The following is a 27,500-nucleotide window of genomic DNA, read 5'->3' on the forward strand; positions in this document are numbered from 1 at the left end:
CAAACTCAGGCTTTTGAATACTGGTTTGTGCCCAAGACGTTGGAATTGCATCACTATTTCATTAATGACATGGTTTTCCCTTTTGTGAACATGTATCATACTAATTACTGACTTTGTCTTCTGTACTGTCACCATGGATGGGTTTTGTTCAAACTGGCCTAGCCAATAATCTGGATTATACACATGACCTTTCTTTCAGTTGCTAATGCAGATTGAAATCTCATTTTAAAGTTGGTTTTGTGCTCCTTGCTTGCCATGATATTACAGTGTTAGTGTATCTTTCTCTTCAATGTTTTTGCCAAATTATCTGGATGAAAGAGCATGTAGGGAATAACCACAAAAAAGAAACTTGACACAATATCGTTGTGGATATGTGAATGCAACACTGATCTTAAAAATTTGAGATGAAGCTTAGTCATTTAAAGTTTTAATATTTTGTCTTTATTGTGAACATTCTGTTTAGCTTGGGTTTTTTTTATGTTCACTCCTTTCTTCTACAATACATTTGCTCACACTGCTTCACTCCCTCTTGTTTATATCTCTTTTGCTGCTGACTATGACTCCTTTTTGACCAAATATTCGAGTCACTGCCAGGTTTTCTTTCTTAACTCTTAGCCCTTCCTCTAACAACTTCCTGTATGTATTAACCCATGGCAGAGGAGGCTCTTTAAGTATGTTTCCTGTACTAAAGACATGATTTTTTTAATTGTCTGCCACATTGAAAGAGTTATTTATGCATTTAACTGGTGACCCACCAATTAATGCTCTAGTATTTTATGTTGATTTGTTGGTTACACTTTCCTGCTTGTTTTTGATATTTTCATTTGTATAAAATACCTGTATCATTGGTATTCTATTTGAGCAGACCTGACTGATGACCATATACTTTGTCAGTAATCCACATCCTGCTCACTTAATGGTGGGGCTTCTTTAATTTCTAAATGTTTATGCATATTTGAGCATTGTTTAGTGTTTTCCTTGATAGTGAGATTGGAAAACCATTAACTCAAGGATTCCACTCTTTCAATAGCACTGAAACCTTGGCAGATATCTTGTATTGTTCCTCCATCAAGTGATGCTAAGATCAGTATTTCTTCCTAATTGGTATATCAGCATTGATGGGTTATTAGAGCCTCGACCCTTTGTGTGAATAAGTGCATCACTTGGTATTTCTTTAACCTGTCATGATAAGTTAACTGTGATACTTAAATGTGAAGAGATTACTGAAGAGAGGTCAAAAGATTCAGTTTATTTTTTTTCTTCCTTTCAGGTTGTGCGTTCTGTGACTAGAAGTTTCTAGGTTGGAACTGAACGCCCTGCTGTTGTGAAGGGGGGAGACAAATATAATTTATTTTGTCACAGAAGATGTTTAGGAGATGATAGCTGAACCTGAAATACCCACAGAATTTCATCTCCCTCCGTAAGTTCTTTGTTATTTAGCCACACAATATTTTTGGACAGTGAGATTGGTTGGTTTTGCATGTTGCCCAACTTTGTACTATTAATTGGTTTTCTCTCCTTTCCTGTGCTCATGATTTGGACTTGGGGACCAGCACCACAACCAAGAGGCTAGTCATATGAAAGTTTCATCTGTCGGTGTAGGATACTGGAGGACAGAATGGCCACACACAGTGCTATGCTTATCACAGATCCTGGTTGATTAACTTTACTCAGCTTAGCTATAAGTTATGGAGGATAATGATAGTTATGAACTCCATAAAGAAGCATTAACATTTAAATATGTAGCAGAATTCTCATACCTGAAACACTTTTTTTCCTCTTACTTCCATCTCTTCTATCATATTTTCCTGTTGGCCCAATTGGAATTTTGCATTTAAGCCTTTTATTTTTGTGTATTTTATCATCCCAGTCAACTTTGCTGTTAACTAAGTTATTAGATGCCCTATCAAAATTCTAAAATCAGGTGGCTGCATATTTATGCCAATTAAGATATTTGACTTTTTCCTGAAAATTTAGTTAAATACCTGTCGATAACATCTTTTTGACTTTCAACCAAGCACTTGCATCCTTGGTTTTTTATTTCATGCTTAGTTGTGCTAATCACATGTTTTCAAGTTTTTCATGTTATCGTGTTCTCTCTGCCTCAATTTAAATCCCAGTGAAGCTGTTTACCCCATCTTAAGATTCCAATACACTCTTGGTTAGGCTGCACATTTTGCTTTCTGTAAACCTGGTGCCATTCAAAAGTATTCCTTTTCTCCAAATCTGCACCAGTGTTTGTTCACACATTAGTCCTGGCTTCAAGCAATGCCTTGGTTTTAAAATAGATTTTAAAACCTACTGTAGCTTCATCCATTCCATTCTCTGTTACATCCTCTTTTAACTCTGCAATATCTGGAATTGATGAGCATCCACGGTTTTGTTATCCACAATAGATTACCATAGTTTCAGCAGTCAAGATTTTAATCTTTGCCTTTCTCCCTAGCTTTATCCTATTTTAAAATTATTTGAAAATATTTAGTTTTCTGTTCTCATATGTTGATAATGCTGTTTGATGTGAAGCTTGGATGTTTTTTGATGACTAAATAGCTAGGTAAATACAAGCGACTGTTGTAACTCATGAACAGTAATTGCATATCTTTCAAAGTTTCTTGGACAATTTGTAAATACTTAAATCCATATTACCTGAAAAATGTTTGCTCCTAAAATCTGGCTATTAATGACTATAGCACAAGCTAATTTGACTGAAGGATGTAGATACTTATAACAATACTAGCCTTTTCATGGACTTCATCTCAATTGTCATCTTCATCTCTTTGGCATGGAGATCTTTGAAGCTCTGGTCTCTTCTGTGTAATCTGTATGATGTATCAATTCTATGCTCTCCCCCCCCCCCCCCCCCCAAAAAAAACGTGTTTTGCATACTCTGGGTCCAAAATTCAGTTCCATGCTTCATGTTTATCTATACAAGCTATTGAATTAAATCACAAATGGATTTGATATGCGCATGCACATTCTCAGTGTTGTTTGCAACAGAGAGCATAATGGTGAGGTTTTTGTAATAGTCACTTATACCCATTGGAAGTATGCAGAAAAGACATCATGAGACCAATCAGTGTGCAAAATGGATTTTACGTAACAAAGTAGTTTTGAAGCTTAAAGCTCCAGCTCCACAGAATGACAACCTTTCATCTTTCTTCCCCACCTCATGGTAGTTGTTTAATCTATCCCAGAATTCTTTAAACTTGCTGAAGTGAACAGGGAGTGGCGTCAATCTTCACTCAGCCATAGCATTGTGGCCCATTGAGCCCATCCTGACCATCAGTATGTATCTACAGTAATTCTATTTAATTGTCCTGATGTCCCTATGAATTTCATCTGCATACTAGCACAGGCCTACCCATAAAGGTAAATTTGTGGTAGCTAACCTACCCACACATCCTTGATTTGGGAGTTAAAACAAGCCCTCACCCCCACCCACCCCGCTCCAAGGAAACTGGCAGTCGCATGGAAAATGTGCACACTCTTGCACTGAAGGTCAGGATTCAATTCAGGCCACTGGATTTGAGATAACAGCTCCATTAGTAGTATTATTGTGTTGCCTAAGTGGCAAGATTTGAAGCATATTCTAATAATTTCAAGCTTCTGCAGGAAAATGTCATAGAAATAGATGAAGAAGCGACCACTCTTATTAGAAAACAACATGTATGGTAAAAGGAACAGAGCACACGCAGAAAATTTTGCTAGGAGCAGAAGCAAGAGAACTGGTTACCATACTTGCTCAAGAAATTGAGTGAACAATTCCTTCCAAGCTTCAGTAATGAACAAGCATTAATGATTTTGCTTCATTGAACATGTCTTAATGAAATCTGCTGTTGTGACAACTAAATATAATTTCAGGTCAGGGCAGGGGACATTGGAAGGGTATTAGTTTGCATGCAACAGTCTCCTTTGTAGGCTAGATTTTATGGGGAGAACCCATTTTCCTTGTGCAGAAAGACACAAGACTAGATGCTGCAATCTGGTGCAACACGCAATCTGCTGGAAGAATTCAACAAATTGAGTAGGAGGGTTTTGGGCCAAAACGTCAGGGGGAGATCTTAAGTTTTTTTTTTGCATCTGTATCTACTTGGGAGACAGACACAGACCCTATACAGATTACAGCAGAGGACATGTTTTGCTCTCCTGAGACCTGACATGGTGTTCCCTTGATCCCTTTGGGAGGCAAGTGCAAAAATTGCTGAGGGCCTAGCAAAGATACTTAAATCATCCTTGATGACAGGTGCCAAAAGATTGGAGAATTGCTAATGTTTTGTTGAAGAAAGGCTCTAAACATAAATCAGGAAATTATAGGCTGGTGAGTCTGACATTAATTGTGGGAAAGTTAATGGAAGATATTCTAAGGGATTTGGACATAAGTAATTGGATAGACATGAACTGATTAAGGATAATTAGCGTGACTTGAGTGAGGCATTTGACAAGGTCCTGCATGGGAGGTTGGTCAAGAAGGCTCAGTTGCTCGACATTTGAGATATAGACATTGGCTTTGTAGAGAAGCCAGAGTGGTAGTAGTAGATGGTTGTCTTTCTGACTGGAGGCCTGTGGCAAATGCAGTGCTGCAGGGATTAGTGCTGGGTTGGTAGTTGATAGTTATCTATATCAACGATCTGGATGAAATTGTGTTTAACTGGATCAGCAAATTTGCAGATGATACCAAGATTGGGGGCGTAATGGATAGCAAAGAAGGCTATCATGGCTTGCAGAAGGATCTGGATCATCTGAAAGAATGGGCTGAGAAATGGCAGATGGAATTTAATGCAGGTTAGTGCGAGGTGTTGCACTTTGGTAGGACCAACCAGGTTAGGCCTTAAACATTGAATGAAAGGGAAGAGGAGTGAGGTAGAACAAAGGGATCTGGGAACACAGGTCCAAAGTTCATTGAAAGTGGTGCCACAGATAGATGGGGTCAAAAAGAAAGCTTTTGGCATATTAGCCTTCATAAATCGAAGTATTGAGTGCAGGAGATAGGATGTTATGTTGATGTTGGGGTCTAATTTGGAGTATTGGGTGCAGTTTTGGTCACCTACCTACAGGAAAGATGTGAATAATAGAGAAAATTTACAAGGATGGTGCCTGGTCTGGAGGACCTGAATTATAATGAAATGGTCAGATAGATTAAGACCATTCTTTCAAATGTGGAAGACTGAGAGGAGATTTGATAGAAGTATGCAAAATTATCAGGGATATAGATAGGGTAAATGGAAGGAGCCTTTTCTCAAGGTTGGGTGAAACGACAGCCAGAGATCATGGGTTAAGGGTCAAAGGTGAAAAGTTGAAAGGAGACATGATGGGAAACTTCTTCACTCAGAGGGTTGTGAGAGTGTGGGATGAGCTGTCAGCACAAGGACATGGGCTCAGTTTCAACATTTAAGCAATGTTTGGATAGCTACATGGATGGTAAGGAGTATGAAGGGCTCTGGTCCTGTTGCAAGCCAGTGGAAGTAGCCAGTTTAAATGAGTTTGACATGGGCTTGAAGGGACTGTTTTGGTGCTGTACTTTTCTGTGACTAATTTCTCCTCCCATTGATGCTGCTTGACTCACCAAGTTCTTCCAGCACATTGTGCATTGTTCCTTATTCAGAGAGCTGACTACCTACATTTACTTTGCCAGTGAGCAGCAAGAATGGAACAACTGGCTTTGCAGGGATTTCTGCATATGCACTTGACCATTATTAATGATCAGTTCTGAGTGAGCAGCAGTTGAGAAGCAATTGCCTTATTTTTTAAACTGATCTGTGACTAAGAATCATAAAGTAATAAATCACGGAAGCAGGTCTTTTGGCCCAGTGGTCCAGACCAGCCACCGCATCCTCCTTGCTAGTTGCAGTTGTGTTCAGCCCATAACTCACAAACCCCCTCCCCTTGATGTACATGTCCAAATAGCTCTTAAATGTTGCATTTGTTCCCACCTGGACCTCTTCATCTGGCTGCTCATTCCAAATATGCACTACCCTCTGTGTAGAGAAGTTAACTCTCAGTTCTTAAATCTCTCTCCCCTTATTTTGTATCTGTGCCCTTTTTGGACTCCCCAACCCTGGTGTAAACACTATAATCAGATCTTATCCATGATTATATCTTGTCCGTACCTCTCATGATATTGAACCTTTTATGAAATTTTATAACACCCCTCAAACTCCTGCACACCAGGCAATAAAGATCCACGGTGGCTAACCGCTTCCCTGTAGCTCAGGCCCTCTAGTCAACCAGGATCTTCATTATCTCTTCTGCATTGACTCCAGCTTAATGTATTTCTGTAACTGGGCAACTAAAACTAGACAATACTACAAGAGTGGCCTCACCAGCAACTTGTATTACTGCAATAAGATGTTCCTACACCTGACTTTAACTGATGAATGTCTCTTGGCAATTCACTGTAACCTGCTTCACGATCAAGAAGACACCCTAATCAAGCCAATTCTGAAACCACCTCATTAGCTCCCCCTGAATATCATGCAGCCTAATCTTCCAGATCAGCCTGCCATGTAGGAACCCATCCAAGGCTTTACTAAATTCCTTTTAGACACCATGTTCATTTATCACCTCAGTTAACCTCTTAGAGAAACTTAAGAAAATTTATCAGTCATTTCTTCCCAAAATCATGCTGAATATTTCTGATCTGGTCTTGACTATCAAAGTGGTAGATCTTATCCCTCAGAATTCCTTGTAGTTACTCACTGACCTACAATTTCTTGGTTTGTTCTTGCTGCCCATGAAGAACATTAGCCCCTCTCTAGTTCAAGTTTATTGTCAACTGACTGTACATATATACAACCAAACAGAACAATGTTTCTCTGGATCACAGTGCGCCCACAAAATGTATGTCACACAAAGCACATAAACTGAGATATTACCATAAATAAGTAAGAAAATATAATTCAGTCTGGCATTCATGGTCCTGATGCTTCTGTATTTCCTTCCTGACAGTAGGTGGTCAAAGAGATTGTTGGATGATTGGTAGAAATCCTCAAACATGCTTTAGACCCTTTGTCTGCAATGCTCCTGGTAAATGTCACAAAGGGGCGGGTGGAAGAGAGGGAGACCCTCGTGGATTTCTGAAGATGGTAGTCTTCTGAAACTTCATTGGCCAATAAGGAAGCAGATCTTTTACAAGGGCCTCTACGATTTCTTTCCTGGCCTCCTATCTGGGATACACTTCGTCAGGCTTTGGGGAGCTGGCCACCTTAAAGCATTTCAAGGCTGCAGATGCCTCCTTCCTTCTAATATGCATATGATCCAGGACCTCACTACTTGTCACCTTCATTTGTTTGTCATGATATTCCCCTTAGTAAACACCAAGGATTCATAGATATTTAAAATATCAGCCATCTCCTGTGGCTCACACACAGGTGATCCTGATGTTCCTCTTTAGTCTCTCCCTATTCACTGTTTGCTGTTAATGTGACTGAAATACCTCTTATTAGAGGTACTTTAACCCTTTAAATCTTTAACCCTGCCTGCCAATTCAATCTCATAACCGATTTTTGTCTTCCTGATTTCCTCCTTAAACTTATTCCTTGAGGGTTTCATTCATACCCAGCTACCCAAATACGATGTGTGTTTCCTTCTTTATTCTGACCAGTCTCTCCATACATCTCATCAGTCAGTATTCTTGAAACTTAATAGATTCACACAGTGTACTCTACCTCATGTCCTTAAAGCTAACTCTGCCTCAGTTCAGGACTTTAATCTGTGGACCTATCCTGCTTTTACCTTAACTATTCTAAAACTAATAGAAATCTGGTCACTACACCCAAAGTGCTCCCAGATTGCCACTTCGGTTATTTGGCCCACCTTGTTCCCAAAGTATTGCACCTGTCTAAGTACGTTCCTCTATATATTGTGTGAGCAAACTGCCTTAAAGGCATCACACAAGTTCTGCCCCATCCAGGTAAGACCAGGTCTAGTCATGAATCACTGCTGCTATCTGTACACTGTGCCAGGGCATAGTTTTGCTGCTTGAAGAAAATGTCAGATTTCAAACTGATATAAAGCTCATGGTACCTTGGACAACCCTGAGCTGCCCTTCCCCTGCACTTCTGAGATAAGGGCAACCTTCAACAGGCACATCAAAACATAATGAGATATTTCTAATCTGGCCCTAGGCCAAAGTCACCAGGATTAAAGCCTAGATTATGGTTATTTGACTGATGGGCTAGCTATGGACATTAATAAAGGTGGAACATCCCCAGCAATGCATGGGAATTCCTGCTGTGTAATTGCAAAATGGTGCAAGAATATAAGGACCTACAATCCAGTATTAGGAGCCCAAATGTCCAGCAGAAGGAACATGAAATCTTCCACACTTAGCCACTCACCAGTATTGTCGGCACCTTTTAGCTCACCCAAGAGACTCTATTAGTCTTTCAGAACCCTATCAACCATCTCAGAATCCACAGAACTGAAGTAGGTATAATTCAACCTTGACCTTTATGGACTGCCAAGGAAGTGGGAAGTAGTACTTGTGAAACACACTTACTTCAAAGTCAGAAGATTATGGATATAACTTTTACGCAAAATATGTAAACAAGCATTTTGGCTGTTGTTTCATTGCAGCACTGAATATGTGTGGCAATTTTGAAGTTGTCCTCCTTTCAAATGAAAAGTGAAGTCACAGCCCCATCTGACCACATTACAGCATTATTTTAAAGAATGGTCGTTTTTCTGGCAAATAGTTTTCATTTCAACCTACATAATAATCAAATTATTATATCATTGTAACAGTTATGTGCTGTGTACATGTGAACTGGCACTTTGCCACCATTACAATGGTGGTTGCATTTCAGAAACTGCTTTATTGATTGTAAAGTGTTTTGAAAAGAACATAAAAGACAATGTGTGAATCCAGGTCTACTGTCTTTTGATTTTTCAAGGTTGTTGTACCATTTGCACATGAATCATCCTAACTAAATTGGGTGTTTAACTTGAAGAATATGTCAATTCTCTGAAATTCCTTATTACTGCGGTTATATCATGTGCATTGTCAATTTAATACATTTGTGTTGAGTGCCATATCCACTTATTTTAATAGTAAGCCACACTTAATTTCACTTCTGCTTGCATCTGAGTTGTGCAGCCTACATTTGTTCAGAGCATCTCCCAGGAAGTCCAGGCTGCTGAATAATATTTGCTGGTGTATTCTGTCTTGTTGAAACAATATTTTTGATGGCTGGACCACACTGGAGACATCTCACTGTAACCAGCCGACCATGCCATGATGAATGATCGTCAGCTACATGCTGATTAATCATGATGTTCTGTGGATACCAGCTCTTTGGTAGACAGTTTAAAGAGCAAAGAAGAAGAAAAGGAAGTGATCTGGCAATCCAGCCAGCTCCTTTCCAATGTTTATTCATGAACAGATCATGTAGTTGGAAAGCTGATAAATACCTCATATGCTGCGTCCACTTTGTTCTGACCATCTGAGTGATTCCTTGGCAAAATAAGTATCATGATTTTATTAATACTCCATTCGGTCTGTCAGTGAATGCACTGAGGATTTCATTGTGTATGCACATCAGTCACCTTATGCTGGCTGCCTCATTGAAATCTGTAGAAGATGTCGCTCTTTCTGAATCAGTGTTCAATCACCTCCTTTCTAGTGCTGCTTGTGTTGACACCTGTCTTTCTGTTGAGCCTTGCATGTAACATTTGCCCCATTTTGTTAATGTTTCACCACATGCAGCAATTCTTTCCATTATGCAACTTCAGTAATTGAGGAGGTGGTGTCAGCATAGAATGATGTTGAAAAAAAGTGAACCTGGAGGAAGAGGCTTGATTTCCTGCTCTTTCACTGTACAAGAAAGGTAAATAATTAAAATGGTAAAAAGTTGAAGTGTTCTGTAAATGGATTTAAGAAGTCTATACATCATAGAGTTATAATGAGAGTTCATTAAGCTATTGTGAAGGTAAATTTCATCTTGGCCTTAATTGCAGCAAGAAGTAAATGCAAGAGTAAAGCTGTTTTGCTCCTGTCCAAAGTAAGAGGGCATCTGGAAGATCATGTACAGCTCTGCTCACACAAGACTATATACAGTGGAAGCTGACCAGGTTTATCCTTTGGATGATGGGATTGATGTGTGAGGGGAAATTAAATAAATTGCTTTCTGCACTCTGAGGTGAAAATGAGTAATCCTATTGAAATGGCAGAAAGTCTGAAGGAGTTTGACAATGGATGTGGAGTTGCTCTTTCCCTAGTTGATATGTCCAGGATTCGGTCTCAAAATAAGAGGCTGACAATTCAAGACTGAGCGGGGAAGAATTTCTTACATCCAAAATGTATAGAGATTTGGTCACTAAATGTAGACTGTCTCCCAAGTAATGAACAGGTTCTAGTTTTACCAATGTTCTTAAGTTGATTTTGTCCTAAGCCAGAAGATGCACAAAAGTTACTCTGGTAATTTTACCTCAGTGTTATTTTAAAGAATAACTTGAAAATGAAAGACTGAACTAAATGAAAGAACAATGATGAAAAGTGGAGAGAAGGAGGAAACTAATTCTGTCTGCACATGACTAATAAAGGAGGTCACACAATATTAAATAAAAATATAGGTGTGTCCATAATTCAGACTTGTAAATTGAGTATGGCCTATGTAATCAAGCTGAAGTTTGATAGATTTGTGCATTTTAAGGAAATGAGGAATATAGGATTAATTTAGAAATGTTTTGCAACCATGATCTTTCTGGATAGTGGAATAGGAATAAGAGTCAGTATCTTCATTGAACCTGCCATTTTGTTTGTTCCCACAACTGGACTCTTTTTTTTTTTGCAGTTATAGTACCTTAAGAGAGAAAGGGACGGTATGAAGTAGTACTGATTGGTCAGGAGAAAAGAGTATAAGGATTTGAGAGAGTGAAGCAAAGCTGTTGATGGAGAACTTCTGATGATACTGAAATAAATGGAAAAGAAAGAAGCGCATCCCAAGCTAATGGAAACACGAAGGGGAATAATTGAGTATAATGTGTTCATCTCTGTCAGGCTGGACGGGGTAAAATGCCTTTTAGTTCAGTCCATTGTAATCATAGCCAAAAATAATGCATTTTTAAAAAGATCTTTATTTAGTACGGTTTTACAACATTAAGATTTACAGAATTTTGAATGGAGAAGTTCACAAGGTGACAAAAGGTTGCTATACATCTGGAACTTGCTTTAAGGATTTGGGAGACTTCATTCAAGGTTCACGATCAACTCAGACAGAATAGTAGATAAGCAATACTGCCATTAAACACATTATCCACCTCCATTGCTATTTAGTGATAATATGTATGGTCTTTAAGGGACTTACTGGCTGCATTTTACTTCTACATGATGTCTTTATCCTCTTAACAGTAATCAATCATCAGAAAGTTGAATGTCTAGTGTTCATTTTCATCTACAAATAGTACACTATTGCAGTTGTTTGCTTGAGGCATGGTTGCTTAATGTGTTGTCATTGTGTTTTTATATCATTGTGGAATTACTAACATAAATATTCAAGAAGCTCAAGGTAAAGCCATTCATGTTTTGAGGGTATTCAATGATTGCATTATGCATTTGGGTGAGATCAACTATGCCCTGAGCACATTAAAATATTACTAAGTGCAAATAATGTTTCCCATGTTATTGTTCCAGACCCATTCATTGTAGCCCAATTCATTCGACTAAAACGGTATTGCACTTGATGCTTGTTCATCCTTTGTTCTTTGCAATCACAAGACACAGTTTGGTTATCAAGATCATCAAGTACTGCAGGTCTACACTACTAGCTAGCTGCTCAGTATCATTGAAGTTGAACTTGTTGCGCACTGTGTTCTGCCTACTTTAACCACCCAGGGAAAAAGGCGTCAGAAGTGGTGTGCAGTCCAATAAATTGTGCAGGAGGTTGGTTTGGACATTTTTTATTGTGATATTAAGTCCTTGTTGAACATTGGTAATGTAGAATACCATGATTCCAATTCATTGGCGAAGCTGATGGCGGGCGAGCTGTGGTTGGTTGCTGTGCGGACCAGGTCCTCATGCTTCAGGTAGTCTGTTGCAACTGCCAGAGAAGGAGAGGTTGGAGCTGGCTGTGTAAAACTGGATTTCCATGCTGGGTTGTGGGCTGGACCCTCCCATCAGTATTGCTCTCCAGTATTCAGTCAGTGGAGGACAAGCTGGATTGCGTTCTTCTGCGACTACACTAGTGCAAGATAAGGCTTGTTCTGTAGAAACCTGGCTTCAGGACAGCATCCATGCACCATCAATCTACAGGCCATGACACTCAGTAAGATGGGTTATATTATTATTTTGTAAAGGGGATTTCTTCTTTTTCTTTGTTACTGTGTATGTAATCAAAATGGCTTCTTTGTTTTGTTAAAAGTAGGAATGCTTTGTTGCGAGAGAGTTCTGGAAGCTTGTTTGGGTTAAAATTTACTGGTAACGAGAATTGTGTTCCTTTGTAAACCATTTGTGACTAATGTTGTTCTTTCTTCTGAGTCTTGTAAGCGATTATTGGTGGGCTTTTGGGGGAGATCGGCGCGAGGGGGTGAGAGAGAGAGAGGATGTGATGCTGTAAACTGGGCGAGGAACAGACCCCGGGGGGGGGGGGGGTCGTCCGAGGCTAGGAGGTACCTCGAGAAGAGGAGACGAAGATAGATGTGTTTGGTTGACCACTTCGGGTGGTCCTGAGCTGCAAGTCGAGGAGTTCGGAGGGGATCGAATGGTGGCCAGAAGACTCCAGGAATTGAGCTCCAACGGTTGTGCACGAAGTGGTTTGGACTTTGATAAGTTTGGCGCCTTTTCTTTATTTTCTTTTCCTCCTATATACTGTAACAATATACTGTATTGTTATTAATCACTTAGTTATAGTAATCTTTATAAATTGTACTCATTTAATCGCATATGGTGTACTGTCTGTTTTTGGGCGAGGCGGGGACATCACACAGCATCCACACCAGCTGATTACCCAGTTTGACGGGGCCGAAGGGTGCTCCCCCAGACGAGAATGAGCTGAGCGAGCCTGAGGCGACCCAGGGGGTTACAATTTAAATAAAATTGCTGTCGTAATTGTATGCTATTTATACTGTATGCAGTGTATGACTGTTGGCCCCAGAGAAAACGCTGCTTTGTTTGGCTGTTTTCACATGTTTAGTTTAATGGCAATTAAACTTGAACTTGAGTTTTCATTGTGATCAACTTATAGTTGCAAGAGAAAAGTTTATGTACCCTTTGCAAATTACCTGCTTTTCTGAATTAATTATTCATAAACTGTCGTCTGATCTTCACCGAAGTCACAATAATAGAGTAGCAGAATCTGCATAAACTAATAATATACAAACAATTGTTCTATTCATGTCTTTATTGAACAAATTGCTTAATCATTCACAGTCCAGGCTGGAAAGAGTATGTGAACCCCTGTATTTAATAAATGATAAAGTCTCCTTCAGCAGCAATAAAACCAAATGTTTCCTGTAGCTGCTAATCCAGACTAGCATGACGATGAGGTGGAATCTTTTTTTTAATATGACAGGGCGTTTCTACAACCCATACATCCAGTCTCAATTTTTTGATTGAACCACCTGACTTCAAATAACTTTTGCAGAAGGCAATACCAGAGAAGTTCACATACTTTTTTTTGAACCCAGACTGTGATTGTTTAAATGGTAAACTCAGTATTTACGAGAAGTACAGTTGTTTGTGTGTTATTAGTTTAGGTAGATTGTGTTTGTCTATTATAGATAGATACTTCATTGATCCCAAAGGAAATTACAGTGTCACAGTAGCATTACAAATGCACAGATATACAAATATTAGAAAAGAAGTAAAAGAATAAAAAACAAGTTACTCTCATACAGTTTAATGGGGGGGTGGGGAAGAATCACATCCCCAGCTATAGGTTCATTCATTATAGAGCCAAATGGCCAAGAGTAGGAATGACCTCATATAGTGCTCTTTGGAGTAGTGCAGTTGTCTGACCCTAATATTAAAAGTGCTCCTCTCTTTCGCCAGGGTGGCATGCAGAGGGTGAGAAACATTGTCCAGAATTACCAGGATTTTCCTTGGGGTCCCTTGTTTTATCACAGCCTACAGTGTGTCCAGTTTGACTCCTATAACAGAGCCAGCCTTTCTAGTCAGTCTACTGAGCCTGTTGGTGTCACTGGTGTTAATAGCATTGCCCGACCACACCACTGCACAGAAGTCTGTTGGTAGAACATGTGAAGGGGATGAAGATCAGACCAGGTTTTTTGAGTAGTTAATGCAGAAAATCAGGTAATTGCAAATGGTTCACAAACATTTTTTGTAACTTTTTGAATGTGAAAGACCTTCTTTGCTCCAAACTCATTTACAACCAGTTCAGAACTCACTGACTGCTAAGCACCTCCCCCAGCTCAGGTATAACTTACATTGTTGTCACTAACTGTTTTCCCCACTGCCATGTTCACTCCTGAGTCTTGTCTGGTTACTGCTTGTCAGGCTGCTGGATATCCTCACTACTGCTCACTTTGTGAAAGGTACTGTCATCCTAAACTGTTGGACATTCCCACCCACTCTTATTGTGCAAATAGGTCTTCCGTACTGCTTTGTAGATAGATGATCGACCATCCATCCTGGAACATACAGACGATCTACTAAAGGGCATTACACTTATCTCAGTCTGGCTTATTGATTTATTGAGTATTGGTTTTCTCTCTGGGACCTCTCCTGGTGCATGCATTTCCCCACTTTAATCTCCTCCCTCAGTCTGTTCTCTCTTGTGCCTCCCCCTCCCACTTTGGTGTATGCTGCACAGAGCAGCCATTCTCCCTCCAAAATCTCTGTTGTCTGTCATGTTGTCATGCTGCTCTAGTGCTTGAAAGTGGAATTTCTGTATGTTATTTTTGTGTATTAAATCAAACACATGGGAGGGTATGATTTGACCTTGGTGGAAATGCTTAAACTTTTCCCCCCAAGTTTAAAACATTTGTATTTGGGAAATTGACTTGTGTTGAAATGTTTTTTTTTGTTTTCTACGGTGTTCCACGTTTGATTTATTTGACTGCATCATGTGGCTGCTCAAGGTGTTGTAACAGGATGATCTGTCACTCAAAGCAGCAACGTTCATGTCCTTGTTTCAGAAGCATTGTTCTTAATGTTCATTGCAGTTTTAGACTTAAAACAGTTTCTACATGATGACCTGCTGTCTGCTTGTCATCAGACAGCAGTTTTGTTGACTAATGTTAATGGCCTTTGGAAGGCTTTACGACTAGATAATCACATGATTAAAATATCTGCTTAATAGAGCACTCAAAATATTCCTTGTTGCATGCTTGATATAAAATGCAATTGTATAATCTGTCTTGAGAAGAAATACTCTTCTTTTGCTTGAAGAATCTTGAGTGTTGTGGCCCTCCATTGTTTGGGGTCCACCATGCTGTCTAAGTGTTGATATGGAAACCGGTGCACAAACAAGGGCGGTGCAATATGGAGAGCAAGCTAGGCCCCCTTCTCTATGCAGCTGATGAAACCAAAGACCAATACAGTTTGGCACCAGTGGTGCTGCAGGATCTTGCCAGTCAGCATTGAACTCAAAGTAGGACTGCCTTCAGGACTCCAGCCCTGGATTGTTCTTCGGTGTTTGCTCCTGAAGCTTTCCCCATCAGTGGGTATTGTTGCAAGGCAGCAGAGATTTGAGATCAATTTTCCTTCCGGATGAGCTGCAACCTACAACTGTTTCCAAGGCTTCAGAAACCTGCTTTTTGCCTGACTCCTGTCTGTAGAAATAATTCCGCTCAGATAGTAGCCACACATGAAAACCAGGAGCTGGAGTTGGTTGTCAGAAGTTAAGTGAAATGCACTCCGGCTATGACAACCTTAAGGAATTAAAAGAATTACTTCAGTTATAAATGGCATTTTCTTTTTAGTGAAAAGCGTCTTGTAAAGTATTAGAGCATCCTGATTCTTCAAGAATTTGCTAAGGAAATCTGCCTCGATCTGTAAATTTTCAATTTTGAGAGCTTTAAGCTTAATTTGGTCTGTTCCCTGGTGAAAGTACAGCGCTTGATAGAGAGTTGTCAGATTTGAATCTTGTGGCAATGCAAGAATGATGTGATACATGCGTTGAATCAGTTTGGTTTAGAACTGTAGATGTGTAGCATGTGCTCAAGCTATCCTTATATTGGCAAAGTAAGAGTTTTGGTAGGTGCCGAGGAAATATCATGGGTGGATAGCTGTAGCTGATTTTGTAGACTGTATTGGCTTCAGCTGCAGTGGACCAGTGGTGAAGAGGATGAATATATTTTTTATTGAGTGGTGTCCCTGTCTTTTTGAATAAGTTGCGCTGAATATTGTTGAGTTTGTTTTGGGCTTGCACTCACCCAGGCAAATGGGAAAATTTGTTTTTGTGTCTTGCAGATGATAGAAATGTTTTAAGTGTCAGGAAGTGAGCCAATTGTGAGAAACTGGGCCTCTTGGTGTTTGGGGAGTTTGGCCTGCAATATTGCAACATTAGTCTTAATTCTTCATGAGTGATATTAAATATAATCTGGGAAGAAGTCAAAAGACAACATCTATGTAAGATTGATCTGAAAACTTTTGTCTTATTTCCCAGGTTGTTTGTGCATGCCCTCTCAAATTTGCAAGTGAAATAATTTTGTAATGCAGTTTATTTCCATTCATTGTAAATGATAGAAGTCTTCAGCCTATCCAAGACCATGCATTTGCTTTTGTGCACAGACCTTTGAAAAACATGTCAAAGTAAATCCCCCTGAGGAGATAAGGAAATCATTCTGTTACTGTTTGTGCATTTGTAAAATTAAATTCTCAAGTAGCTCAACTACAAATTATCGTTATCTGTCAGAAAACAGTCTTCCAGGATTGATCTCTGGACGTAGCCAGTGTCAGTAGTTAGTAATTGATAGTAATGATATGAAATCCCTCATCCAGCATCAACATTTTTCACTTTTTCATCTCTTGCCATTATTCTGGACTTCTATGTGGTATATTTATTTCATTTGGCAGATAGGGTAAAGCTTTTGTTCATGTTAGAACTGATCTTAAAGGAACACAGTTGGTGTTTGATACACGGAGATGTTTTCCTCCTTCCTAAAATACTTCAGTGAATATGCCATGCATGTGGGATAAGAAAGATTCAGGAAATTTGGAATAAAAACAAATGATGGAAACACTGAACTGTTCAGGCAGATTCTGTGGTGAAAAACCAATATCGATGTTTCACGGTGAAGATCTATTTCATTAGACAATTAAAAATTAACTTTCTTGTTGTGGACCTGGAGTATAAGCAGAATCGTTTTGGGGCATGGGGTTTCTCTTCCCAAAGGATGTTAGTTAACAATTAACTTTTCATAATCCAGTATTTGTTGGATTACTCTGCCATATGCAACTATGTGAATTTATGCTGCTTAAAACGTGTTGGAATATGATTTCAAAGCATTTGTTCAATTAATCTGCATTTCTGGTAATTTGCTGCTTGTGTGTTTTACTTCTGCTATTTTAGATATTCAACATCAAGTACAGTTGCGTCCATGATGTGAAATGAAAGCTCTGTGTTGCACCCTGGATGGCACCACAACGATAGATCGTTACTGGAAACTGTCAGAACTGCTCTTTGTGTTGACATATTGCCTGAATGAACCCTATGGTCTCTCTCATTACTACTTGGAGGTGAAAGAGGCTGTTGTCTTCCCTCTCTGTTTGGCAGCAGTGTTTGGTTCAGGCTCTCACTCTGGTCATAGTGTGCTTATCCATAGTTGTGCACGGTTCAAATCGTCTTCAGAATACAATGAGATTCATACATCTAAAAGTGTTCAGCCTAGAGGACTAGGAACAGTATAATGAATTGGTGTTCTGCATAATATTGCTTAAACTAGGTGCCAACATAATTATATCTGTTTTGCTGCTAATGCTTTACTTTGTAGTTATGTTGCCACAATTTATTTTGATATAAACTTCTTGGAGATTTGACTAATACTGATCTGTCAATTTTCTTAACAGGGAGACTGAAACACATTTCTCCTCTGATACTGATTTTGAAGATTTTGATGGAAAACCTTACAATCCAGTGAAGGTGAAAGACAGTGTAAGTTTTTTGCTCCATATATTTGTGAGGTACTTCATGCCTTTCAATCATGATGACAAGCCTGTTAACTACAACCGTATTTGGAAGCCTGACCAATACCACTGTTCTCTCGTCAGCCATCTTTGTTAGCAAGTGCAAAAACTCACATCAGTTTAGGTATACAGAACTTACTTTCAACAAATCCACGTTGGTTTTCCCTAACACAGATAAGAGAAAATCTGCAGGTGCTGGAAAATGAAGCAACACACACAAGATGCTGGAGGAACTTAGCAGGCCAGGCAGCACCAATGGAAAAGAGTAAGCAGTCGATGTTTTGGGCCAGGAACCTTCCTTGGTTCCTGATGAAGGTTCTCAATCTGAAACATCGACTGTGCTCCAGCATTGGTGTGTGTTGCTTGGTTTTCCAGAATCTATGTTTAGTGTCATAGTCGAGTCATTTGTTATTGTCATTTCGACCATAACTGCTGATACAGGACACAGTAAAAATGAGACGTTTTTCAGGACCACGGTGCTACATGAAGCAGTACAAAAACTACACTGAGCTACGTAAAAACAACACAGAAAAAAACTACATTAGACTACAGACCTACCCAGGACTGCAAAAAGTGCACAAAACTACAGGCATTACAATAAATAATAAACAAAACAATAGGCACAGTAGAAGGCAGTAAGTTGGTGTCAGTCCAGGCTCCAGGTACTGAGGAGTCTGATAGCTTGGGGGAAGAAACTGTAGTCTGGTCGTGAGAGCCTTTTGCTCGATGGCAGGAAGGAGGAGAGTTTGTATGAGGGGTGCATGGGGTCCTTCATAATGCTGTTTGTGGATGCATTGTGTAGCGTAAATGTCTGTAATGGCGGGAAGAGAGACCCCGATGATCTTCTGAGCTGACCTTACTATCCGCTGCAGGGTCTTGCAATCTGAGATGGTGTAATTTCCAAACCAGGCAGTGATGCAGCGGCTCAGGATGTTCTCAATACAACCTCTGTAGAATGTGATGAGGATTTTTGGGGGTGGGGGCGGGTGGGAAATGGACTTTCCTCAGCTTTCACAGAAAGTAGAAACATGCTGGGCTTTCTTTGCTATGGAGCTGGTGTTGCAGTACCAGGTGAGATTCTGTGCCAGTTGAACACCAAGAAGTTTGGTGCTCTTAACAATCTCTACTGAGGAGCTGTCGACATTCAGTGGGGAGTGGTCGCTCCGTGCCCTCCTGAAGTCAACAACCATCTCTTTTATTTTGTTCATGTTCAGAGACAGGCTGTTGGCTCTGCACCAGTCCGTTAGCCGCTGCACCTCCTCTCTGTAAGCTGACTTGTTGTTCTTGCTGATGAGACCCACCATGGTCGTGTCATCGGCGAACTTGATGATGTGGTTGGAGCTGTATGTTGCAGCACAGTCGTGGGTCAGCAGAGTGAACAGCACTGGAATGAGCACAGAGCCATAGAGTGCCCCCGTGCTCAGTGTGATGGTGTTGGAGATGCTGTTCCCAATCCAGACTGACTGGAATCATAGAACACTGGAATAATCCATTTGACCACACCTGATCCAGTTATTTGTACAACTATCATTCATTTTCAATCTTTGTTTATTGATTTTAAAAAATATCAGAGGAAAAGTTATATCAAATACATATTTCAATAAAAGTACAAACAAAGAAAGGAATATCCACTGTCAAAATCATATACAGTATGGTATTGAGCTTATATATAAAAGGAACCACAACTCCTCTTAACAATTCTTAAAAAAAGACTCAAGTTTTCTATTGTTCAGAAGAAATAAAGCCCCACTAAACTAACCTAAAACAAAAAAAAAGGACTGGGCAGTCCATTTGAGAATATAATTACAAAAGAAAGGGAAAAATCCTTCTGATCAAATCTGAAACGTCACAGAGAAGAAGAAAAAAGATTACCTAAAAAAGTTTTAAAAAAAAAGAAAATTTAAATCATATGAATATATTGAATGAATGGTTGCCAGGTTTGCTCAAATTTAAAAGATGTATCAAACGTCAAACTTCTAATTTTCTCCAAGCTTAAACATGACATAATGGAGGAGAGCCAAAGAAAAACAGTAGGTGGATTAGAATCTTTCCAATACAACAAAATAGCTCTCCTAGCCAATAAAGTTGAAAAAGCTATAATACGTTGAGCGGAAGCAGGAACATTTCCTGCTTCCTTCGGAGTGATCCCAAAGATTACTCTAAGTGAATTAGGTTGTAGGTCCAAACCTATGTCTTTGGATAACGTTCTAAAAACATCTCTCCAAAACTTATTTAACTTTATACGACCAAAATATATCTTTCCAATTTTATTATCTTTTTTAAAAAAAAATGTGAACTGGTGGTTGATGATTTTTTTTCTCTATATATCTAGATGATGGTTAAACGTATTGCTTCTGGGGGTTGATTCCTAATGGGTTTTATTTTGTAGTTAATGGGTTTTTTTTAGATGGGGGTTCTGTTTTTTTCCTTTTTCTATATATAATTTTTTTTTCAAATATATTATGATTAGTTTTTTTTCTTCAGCTCTATTAATCATATACATATTAATTTGTTGAGATTTTGTATTATTCTGTAGTTGTAGAAGATTATTAATAAAAAGATTTTAAAATTGAAAAATGAATACAAAACATATGAGTTAAGGTAGTTACCTCAGCATTACATCTATCACAGGTGGGATTTATATTAGAAAAAATATGCACTAGTTTGTCTTTTGACATATGTGCCCTGTGCACTACCTCGAACTGAATCAAGGAGTGACGGGTGCAGATAGATTAATTGTTAACTGTATGATAAATTTTATTCCATTGATCATCTGAAAGTAACTCCCGAAGCTCCAATTCCCAAGCAAGTTTAACCTTATCATTTGACATCATTCGTAAATTTATGAGCCGTTTATATATAGGCTATCAATCCTTTTTGAAATGGTTTAAACTGAAAAATAACATCTATCATATTTGGTAAATGAGCAAATGGATAATTCGGTAACAAATCTTGTATAGAATTCCTAACTTGTAAATATCTTTAAAAAAAATTGTGCACTAGATGTATCATATTTATCCACTTGCTGCGAAAAAGACGTCAAACAATTCTCTAAAAACAAATCTAAAGAAGTTTTTATTCCCTAGTTTTCCGTGTTAAAAAGGCCTTATCCAGGATTGATGGTTTAAAAAAATAGCTGAGATAGATATTACTAGAGAGAACAAAGTTATTTAAGTCAAAAAATCTACGAAACCGAAACCAAATTTTTAATATATTTCTAACAATGGGACTAAAATCTTGTCTACCAATCCTAGAAAACAAAAAAGGAAGAGGAGCTTCCAGTAAGGAAGCCAAAGAAAACTCCTTTACCGAGCTCTCCTCCAAGTCCAACCATGAAGGACAGTCCTGATAATCTATACCATAAATTCAAAAAGTAATATAACAAATCAGAATCAGACTTTAATCGCCAAGTACCTGTACACATACAAGGAATTTACTTCCGGCAGATGTTGTCTCTCTGCTCATAACAATAATAATGATAAATATAAATGAAAATATAGATTATACATACAAGTAGTGCAATCCAAGTAATAGTTAGCCTACAGTTAACTGTTCAGCAAAGAGACCGCAGTAGGGAAAAAACTTCTCCAGTGCCTATTAGTCTTAGTCTGGAGGGATCTGAAGCGCCTACCAGACGGAAGCAGTTCAAACAGTCCGTGCGCAGGATGGAAGGAGTCCTTTATGATGTTCCCCGCCCTCTTCAACCTGGAAGAGTACAGGTCCACAATAGAGGGCAGGGAGGCTCCAATGATGCGCTCGGCAGTCCTCACTGTGCGCTGTAGTCTGGTTCTATCTTGCTTGGTGGCGGCTTCAAACCACACAGTGATGGAGGTGCACAGGACAGACTCAATGACTGGAGTATAGAACTGCAGCAGCAGTTCCTGAGGCAGACCATATTTCCTCAAGAGCCGCAGGAAGTACATCCGCTGCTGGACCATCTTCAGGATGGCGCTGATGTTCTGCTCCCACTTCAGATCCTGAGAGATGGTGGTTCCCAGGAAGCTGAAGTTCTCCACAGTGGACACAGGGCTGCCGAGGACTGTGAGGGGGGGACATAACGGGGGGGATGTCTCTTGTAATCCACTATCATTTCCTTTGTCTTGAGCGTGTTCAGCTCCAGATTGTTCCGACTGCACCAGAGCGCCAGTTGGTCCATCTGCTGTCGATATGCAGACTCATCATTGTTCTGGATGAGTCCGATGATGGTGGTGTCGTCTGCAAACTTCAAAAGCTTCACATAGGGGTTGGAGGAGGTGCTTTCATTGGTGTAGAGGGAGAACAGCAGTGGAGAGAGGACACACCCTTGTGGGGCGCCGTTATTGGTGATTCAAGTATCCGAGGTGACCTGTCCCATCCTTACCTGCTGACTTCTGTTGGTCAGGAAGCTGTAAATCCAATCGCAGAGGTCAGGTGGCACAGTGAGGCGAGACAATTTGAAGCAGAGGGTATGAGGGACAATGGTGTTAAACACTGAACTGAAATCCACAAACAGTATCCAAGCATAGGTCCCAGGACGATCCAGATGTTGCAGGATATAGTGCAGTCCCAGGTTGACTGCATCGTCTACTGACCTATTTGCCCAGTAGGCAAACTGCAGGGGATCCAGCAGGCTGCTGGTGAGGGTCTTCAGGTGATTCAACACCAAGCGTTCAAAGGATTTCATGACCACAGATGTCAATGCGACAGGTCTGTAGTCATTCAGTCCTGTGATGGTGGGTTTCTTGGGGACCGGGATGATGGTAGAGCGCTTGAAGCAAGTCGGAACCTCACTCAGCTCCAGAGATCTATTAAAGAGATGAGTGAAGAATGGAGCCAGCTGATCAGCACAGACTCGTAGACAGGAGGGGGAGACCCCATCTGGGCCTGGAAATTTTCGGGTCTTAAGTCGCTGGAACAGTCAACATACTTCTCCTTCGCTGATTCTAAGCTGAGATCTAGTGGGGCTGGGCAGACATGGTGGGGAGGTGATTGCAGTAATTGGGGGGATGAGTGCCAGTGAGTGATGGTCGAGGGAAGGCAGGAAGAGAGTCCGAAGAGGGGGGAGGGACAGGTGTAAGATGGGCCCTCTCAAATCTACAGTAAAAGGTATTAAGGTCGTCAGCCAAAGCTTTGTTAACCTCAGCAGGGGGGCAGTGCGTCTCTCTCAAATATTAATTGTCCAATAATAAAATCTAAAGTTGGTTAACACCATTCTTTCAGTTAAAAAAAATTTTTTGCAATAAAGGTTTACTCAGTCTAGAACTGTTACTGTTCCAGATATATGACAGGATCATCGAATTTATTCTATCAGAGAATGTTTTCAGGACAAAGGATGGAACAGCTTGAAACATATATAGAAGTTTCGATAAAATTACCATTTTTATAGCATTTATTCGACCAATTAATGACATCGTCATAGGCGACCATTTGGAAAGCATTTGTTTTGTGTATTCAATTAGAGGAAGAAAATTATACTTGTATAAATCTTCAAAATTTTTACTAATTTTAATACCAAGATAGGTAAAATAATTTTAGCAATATTAAAAGGTATTTGATCATAATCATAATAATTATTAATAGGAAATAATTCACTTTTATTTAAATTTAATTTATATCCAGAGAAAATACTAAATTCCGTAAATATGGGTATCATGGAGGGAAGAGATTTCCTAGGGTCTGAAATGTAAACTAATAAATCCTTATGTAATTTATCCCTCTCTTAATACCCTGAACAGAGTTAGAATCCCTAAGAATACAACTATCATTTATCTGTATGATGTCCACAGCCTTCTGTGTCTTGCTAATTGAAGTGTTTGTTTAGATTCTACTTAAAATTTTGTTAGTGTATCTACATTACCTCTTACCTTAAGCTTTTGCCTTGTTGTATTGGACACACTAATGATGCAAGAATAAATTCTTACTACTTATGCTATATCTTTTGTATATGCTTCCTCATCAACTCTTGGGAAGACATACCTTGCCAGTCCAGTCTTTCCTGATAACTGAAGACCTATAGTCCAGGCAATGTCCTGATGAATTTCTTTTGTAACCTTCCCAGAGTGGCTTCCAGAACTCCGACCAAGTACAGCCGATATTATGTTTTACAAAGTTGTAGTGTGATACCTCCATCTTTTACGTGAAATGCCAAGATGGGAGCAAGCATCCAATTCTTTTCTTCACCATCTTATCCACCTGTTACTACTTAGTGATTTATGATGTACTACAAGGACCCCTGTGTACACCCTGTTTTTGTTTGCTCACCTTAAATGCATTTCTTTGTACTTTTCAGAGTAAAGGCAATCTCCAGCAGCTTTGGTTTTGCAACACTACATAAAGTTAATTTCCTTCGGATGGCAGATTAATTAGGATGTGACAGTATTATGGGAAGGGTGTAGCTTTGAGGTAATTTTGGGACAAAAATGAAGGTGACTGTAACCTTGCTTAGCTGATCTTTCTTTGATTCTGACACCATTTATCTGCAATAATCAGATATCAATTCAAAGAACTATTAAATGTCAAAGATATAAGTAATGGCAAAAAATGGCATCTGAACAGTAAGTAATGATTATAACTCCACAGTGTGTTTCTGACATAACTAAATAGTGTTTATGCTACATTGCAATATTTATGGAGTGTTGCATGGTAAAGGATTGTTAACTGTCCTTATTCAAGTGAGTGTTAAAGATTCTACTGTTTGAACAATGAAAACTGGTAACTTAATGTGCTCTGAACAACGTTTCTTATTGGATCAACGGCATTGAAAACAGATGCAGTTGTTATTCATGTTCCTGCTTTTCATAGGATATGTGTACAAAGATGTACTACCACATTATAATGTCACAGTACTGCAAAATAATTTATTCCTTGTGAAGTTCTTTAAAATGAGACCTCTTTGTACGTTCTTTTCTTTATCATTTTGGGCCTACACACTCAATTAATTGCAATGCTCAATTTGTCAACAACTAAGAATTTAGGATTCTTTCTGATGAATGTCAGATCTTCGTTGTCTTTTTGCAGTGTTGGATAAATTATTACATGCATTTTCTCCAAATAAGCACGTGATTCCTTTTTATGAGGGGGCAATGTTGCTTACGTCATTAGACACATACTGCCGCCACCCTTTGCCCTCCAACCCCTCACTCCCTAACAGTCACTTCTGATGGGTAAAGCAGATGACAGATAGTTTACTGCAAAGTAACAGACTCTTTCACAAGACAGGGGAGAAGAAAATTGAAGCTTAGGAAGAAATTGCAATGTTTATGTTACTATTCACATGCCTGAAGTATTCCAGGATTCTCCTATTCACAACAGGGACAGATCTGCACCTGAAATATGGATTTTTTCTTATTTAATGCCAGAGGATTGCCTGAATTACTGACCCCAAACATTGAAATTCCTTTCCTCTCACAAATGCTGTTGAATCTGTTGAGTTCCTACAGAAAATTGATTGTTGCTTAAATTACTGAATAGATTACTGATTTGGAGACATAAGTTGAAGTACTACTTCATAAATGCTTTTCTGTTTTGGGGATTGTTAAGTACCACTTGTTAGTGTTTTCATAGTGCACAAACCTAGGAGGATATTTTTGGGGTGTTGCAAGTCTTTTGCTTTCTTTTCGCCTCTGTTTTAAAGACTTCTCTGAGCTTTGCAGTCAACCTTTTTATGGTTCGTATTAACAAGCTAGCATCTGCCTCTAATTTACTGATGAAGGTAATGATTCTGAACATATATTTGGATTACTGAAGTCTCCTGTGATTGTGGCTTTTACGTAGCACTAATTTTCCTGTAAATTTGCTCAATATCTAATCCGCTACTTGGGATCCTGTGGAAACTGTCTTCTTCATTTGAAACTGTTATGCCTTTGTCTCTGTTCTCAATTTTTGTCAAATGTTGGGTGAGTCTAGAATGAGGGGGCACAGGGACATCCCTTTTGAACAGAGATGAAGAATCTCTTTAACCAGAGGGTGATGAATCTGGAGAATCAATTGCCACAGAAGACTGTGGAGACCACGTTATTGGAATATTTGAAACAGTTTGATATGTTTTTTTTATTTGTAAGGGTATTGAAGATTATGGAGAACAAACAGGAGAATGAGGTTGAGAGAAAAGTTAGCCATGTTTGAATGGTAGAGCACACTTGATAGGCCAAATGGCCTAATTTTGCTTCTATGTCTAACGTTTCCAGGAGCAATCAGAATTCACTCCTATCATATTTTCAGCAATATCTCCTCATTCCTGGAGATGGACTTGTTTTTCCCTTCAGAGAGAGCATAGAAAAGGGCCTTTCAGACCATCAAGTGTGCCATGACAATGGTCAGGTTTTGATTAAACTTACCCAAGACATATTTATTTTCTTTGCATTCCTATCATTTGTATGGAATACAGCAAATGACCTCCTTATAATTCTCAGTGTGTTCTGTCCAAAAACATTATTTCTTGTTCCAGTGCATTTTGTCTTTCAGTTTTTTTTTTGCACCTTTACTTATCCTTGTCATTGCTGGCTTCTTGCACCTAATCATATGGGAAATTAGGCTACAATACTTAAAACTTTCTTCCGAAGATGTTAGTCTCAGCTCTGTGCATGTGTACTGTACCTGGAACTATTCACGGGAATTGTAAAGATCCCACCTCCCCCACAATTGATTCTGTCCACTAGTTAAAAGCTTTTCAGATTAATCTCTCCAGCCATGTATTTATTTCCTCTAACTCAAAAAATAACTTTATTGGCCCATGGTGTACACTGGAGAGTCTGGTTGTTGATTTTTCTTAACTCAAAATATGTGTATACTATCTTACTCCTTTTTATCCAATGCCATTAGGTACTGAACTCCTTGGGCATGTTTACCCTGAGCCACGTGAGGACCTTTTGCAGCTGCTGTGTGGTATTTTATCCTAGGCTATAGGGAGGCAACTTATAATTATGGTATGCCTTCTGCAACCACAAAAATAACTGCTTTCCTTATTTATATAATCTCCTCGAAGTGTGGTACAAACGTAGTGGTGAAAATACTCAAGGTCAAGCAGCACACAGTGATAAAACATTCCAGAGTCAATTGCGCTTCATCAGAACACCTGCAACTGTTGTTTCCTTAACCTTTTTCCTTGTCTCTTATGCCACCCACAGTGTACAAGGATATTGGTTGTGGTTCCACTCCTAAAAAGTGTCCTGGATTTCTCACATGATGTGGAACAATCAGAAATAATATGCCTTGTGATGTCTGAAATAGAATCTCAGACAACAGAAGAAATACACTTCAAACACTTGTAATTAATCACTGTTTTGTTTACCACAGAGGAACTTAAAAATTCTTTGGGTTTTAAAATCAAATGATAGTTTAAAAATTATTTTTCAGCTGCATTTTTCAATCAAAAATTTAAATGAAAACATAGTTTTCCTATAGTTTGGTAGTGCTGTTCTACTTCATTGAGTAAAGGTCT

At 39.1% G+C, this 27,500-nt stretch overlaps 1 protein-coding gene across 8 annotated transcripts in view; it reads left to right on the plus strand.

Annotated features, from left to right (window-relative positions):
• stag2b (STAG2 cohesin complex component b) overlaps positions 1 to 27,500 on the plus strand; it is a 165,706-nt gene that overhangs the window by 48,121 nt on the left and 90,085 nt on the right. For 3 of the 8 annotated variants that reach the window (XM_059976950.1, XM_059976951.1, XM_059976952.1), the window contains exons 1-3: positions 1,283 to 1,420; positions 9,704 to 9,824; positions 17,966 to 18,050. In XM_059976950.1, the coding sequence (XP_059832933.1) occupies positions 9,757 to 9,824; positions 17,966 to 18,050 (153 nt within the window). In that variant the 5' untranslated portion in view covers positions 1,283 to 1,420; positions 9,704 to 9,756. Of the gene's footprint in view, positions 1 to 1,270; positions 1,421 to 9,703; positions 9,825 to 17,479; positions 17,636 to 17,965; positions 18,051 to 27,500 lie in introns of those variants that run through there. The other 5 variants (XM_059976954.1, XM_059976953.1, XM_059976955.1 and 2 more) reach the window with 3 other exon arrangements.

The sequence above is a fragment of the Hypanus sabinus genome, chromosome 8 (assembly GCF_030144855.1).
Source record: "Hypanus sabinus isolate sHypSab1 chromosome 8, sHypSab1.hap1, whole genome shotgun sequence".
Classification (NCBI taxonomy): Eukaryota; Metazoa; Chordata; class Chondrichthyes; order Myliobatiformes; family Dasyatidae; genus Hypanus; species Hypanus sabinus.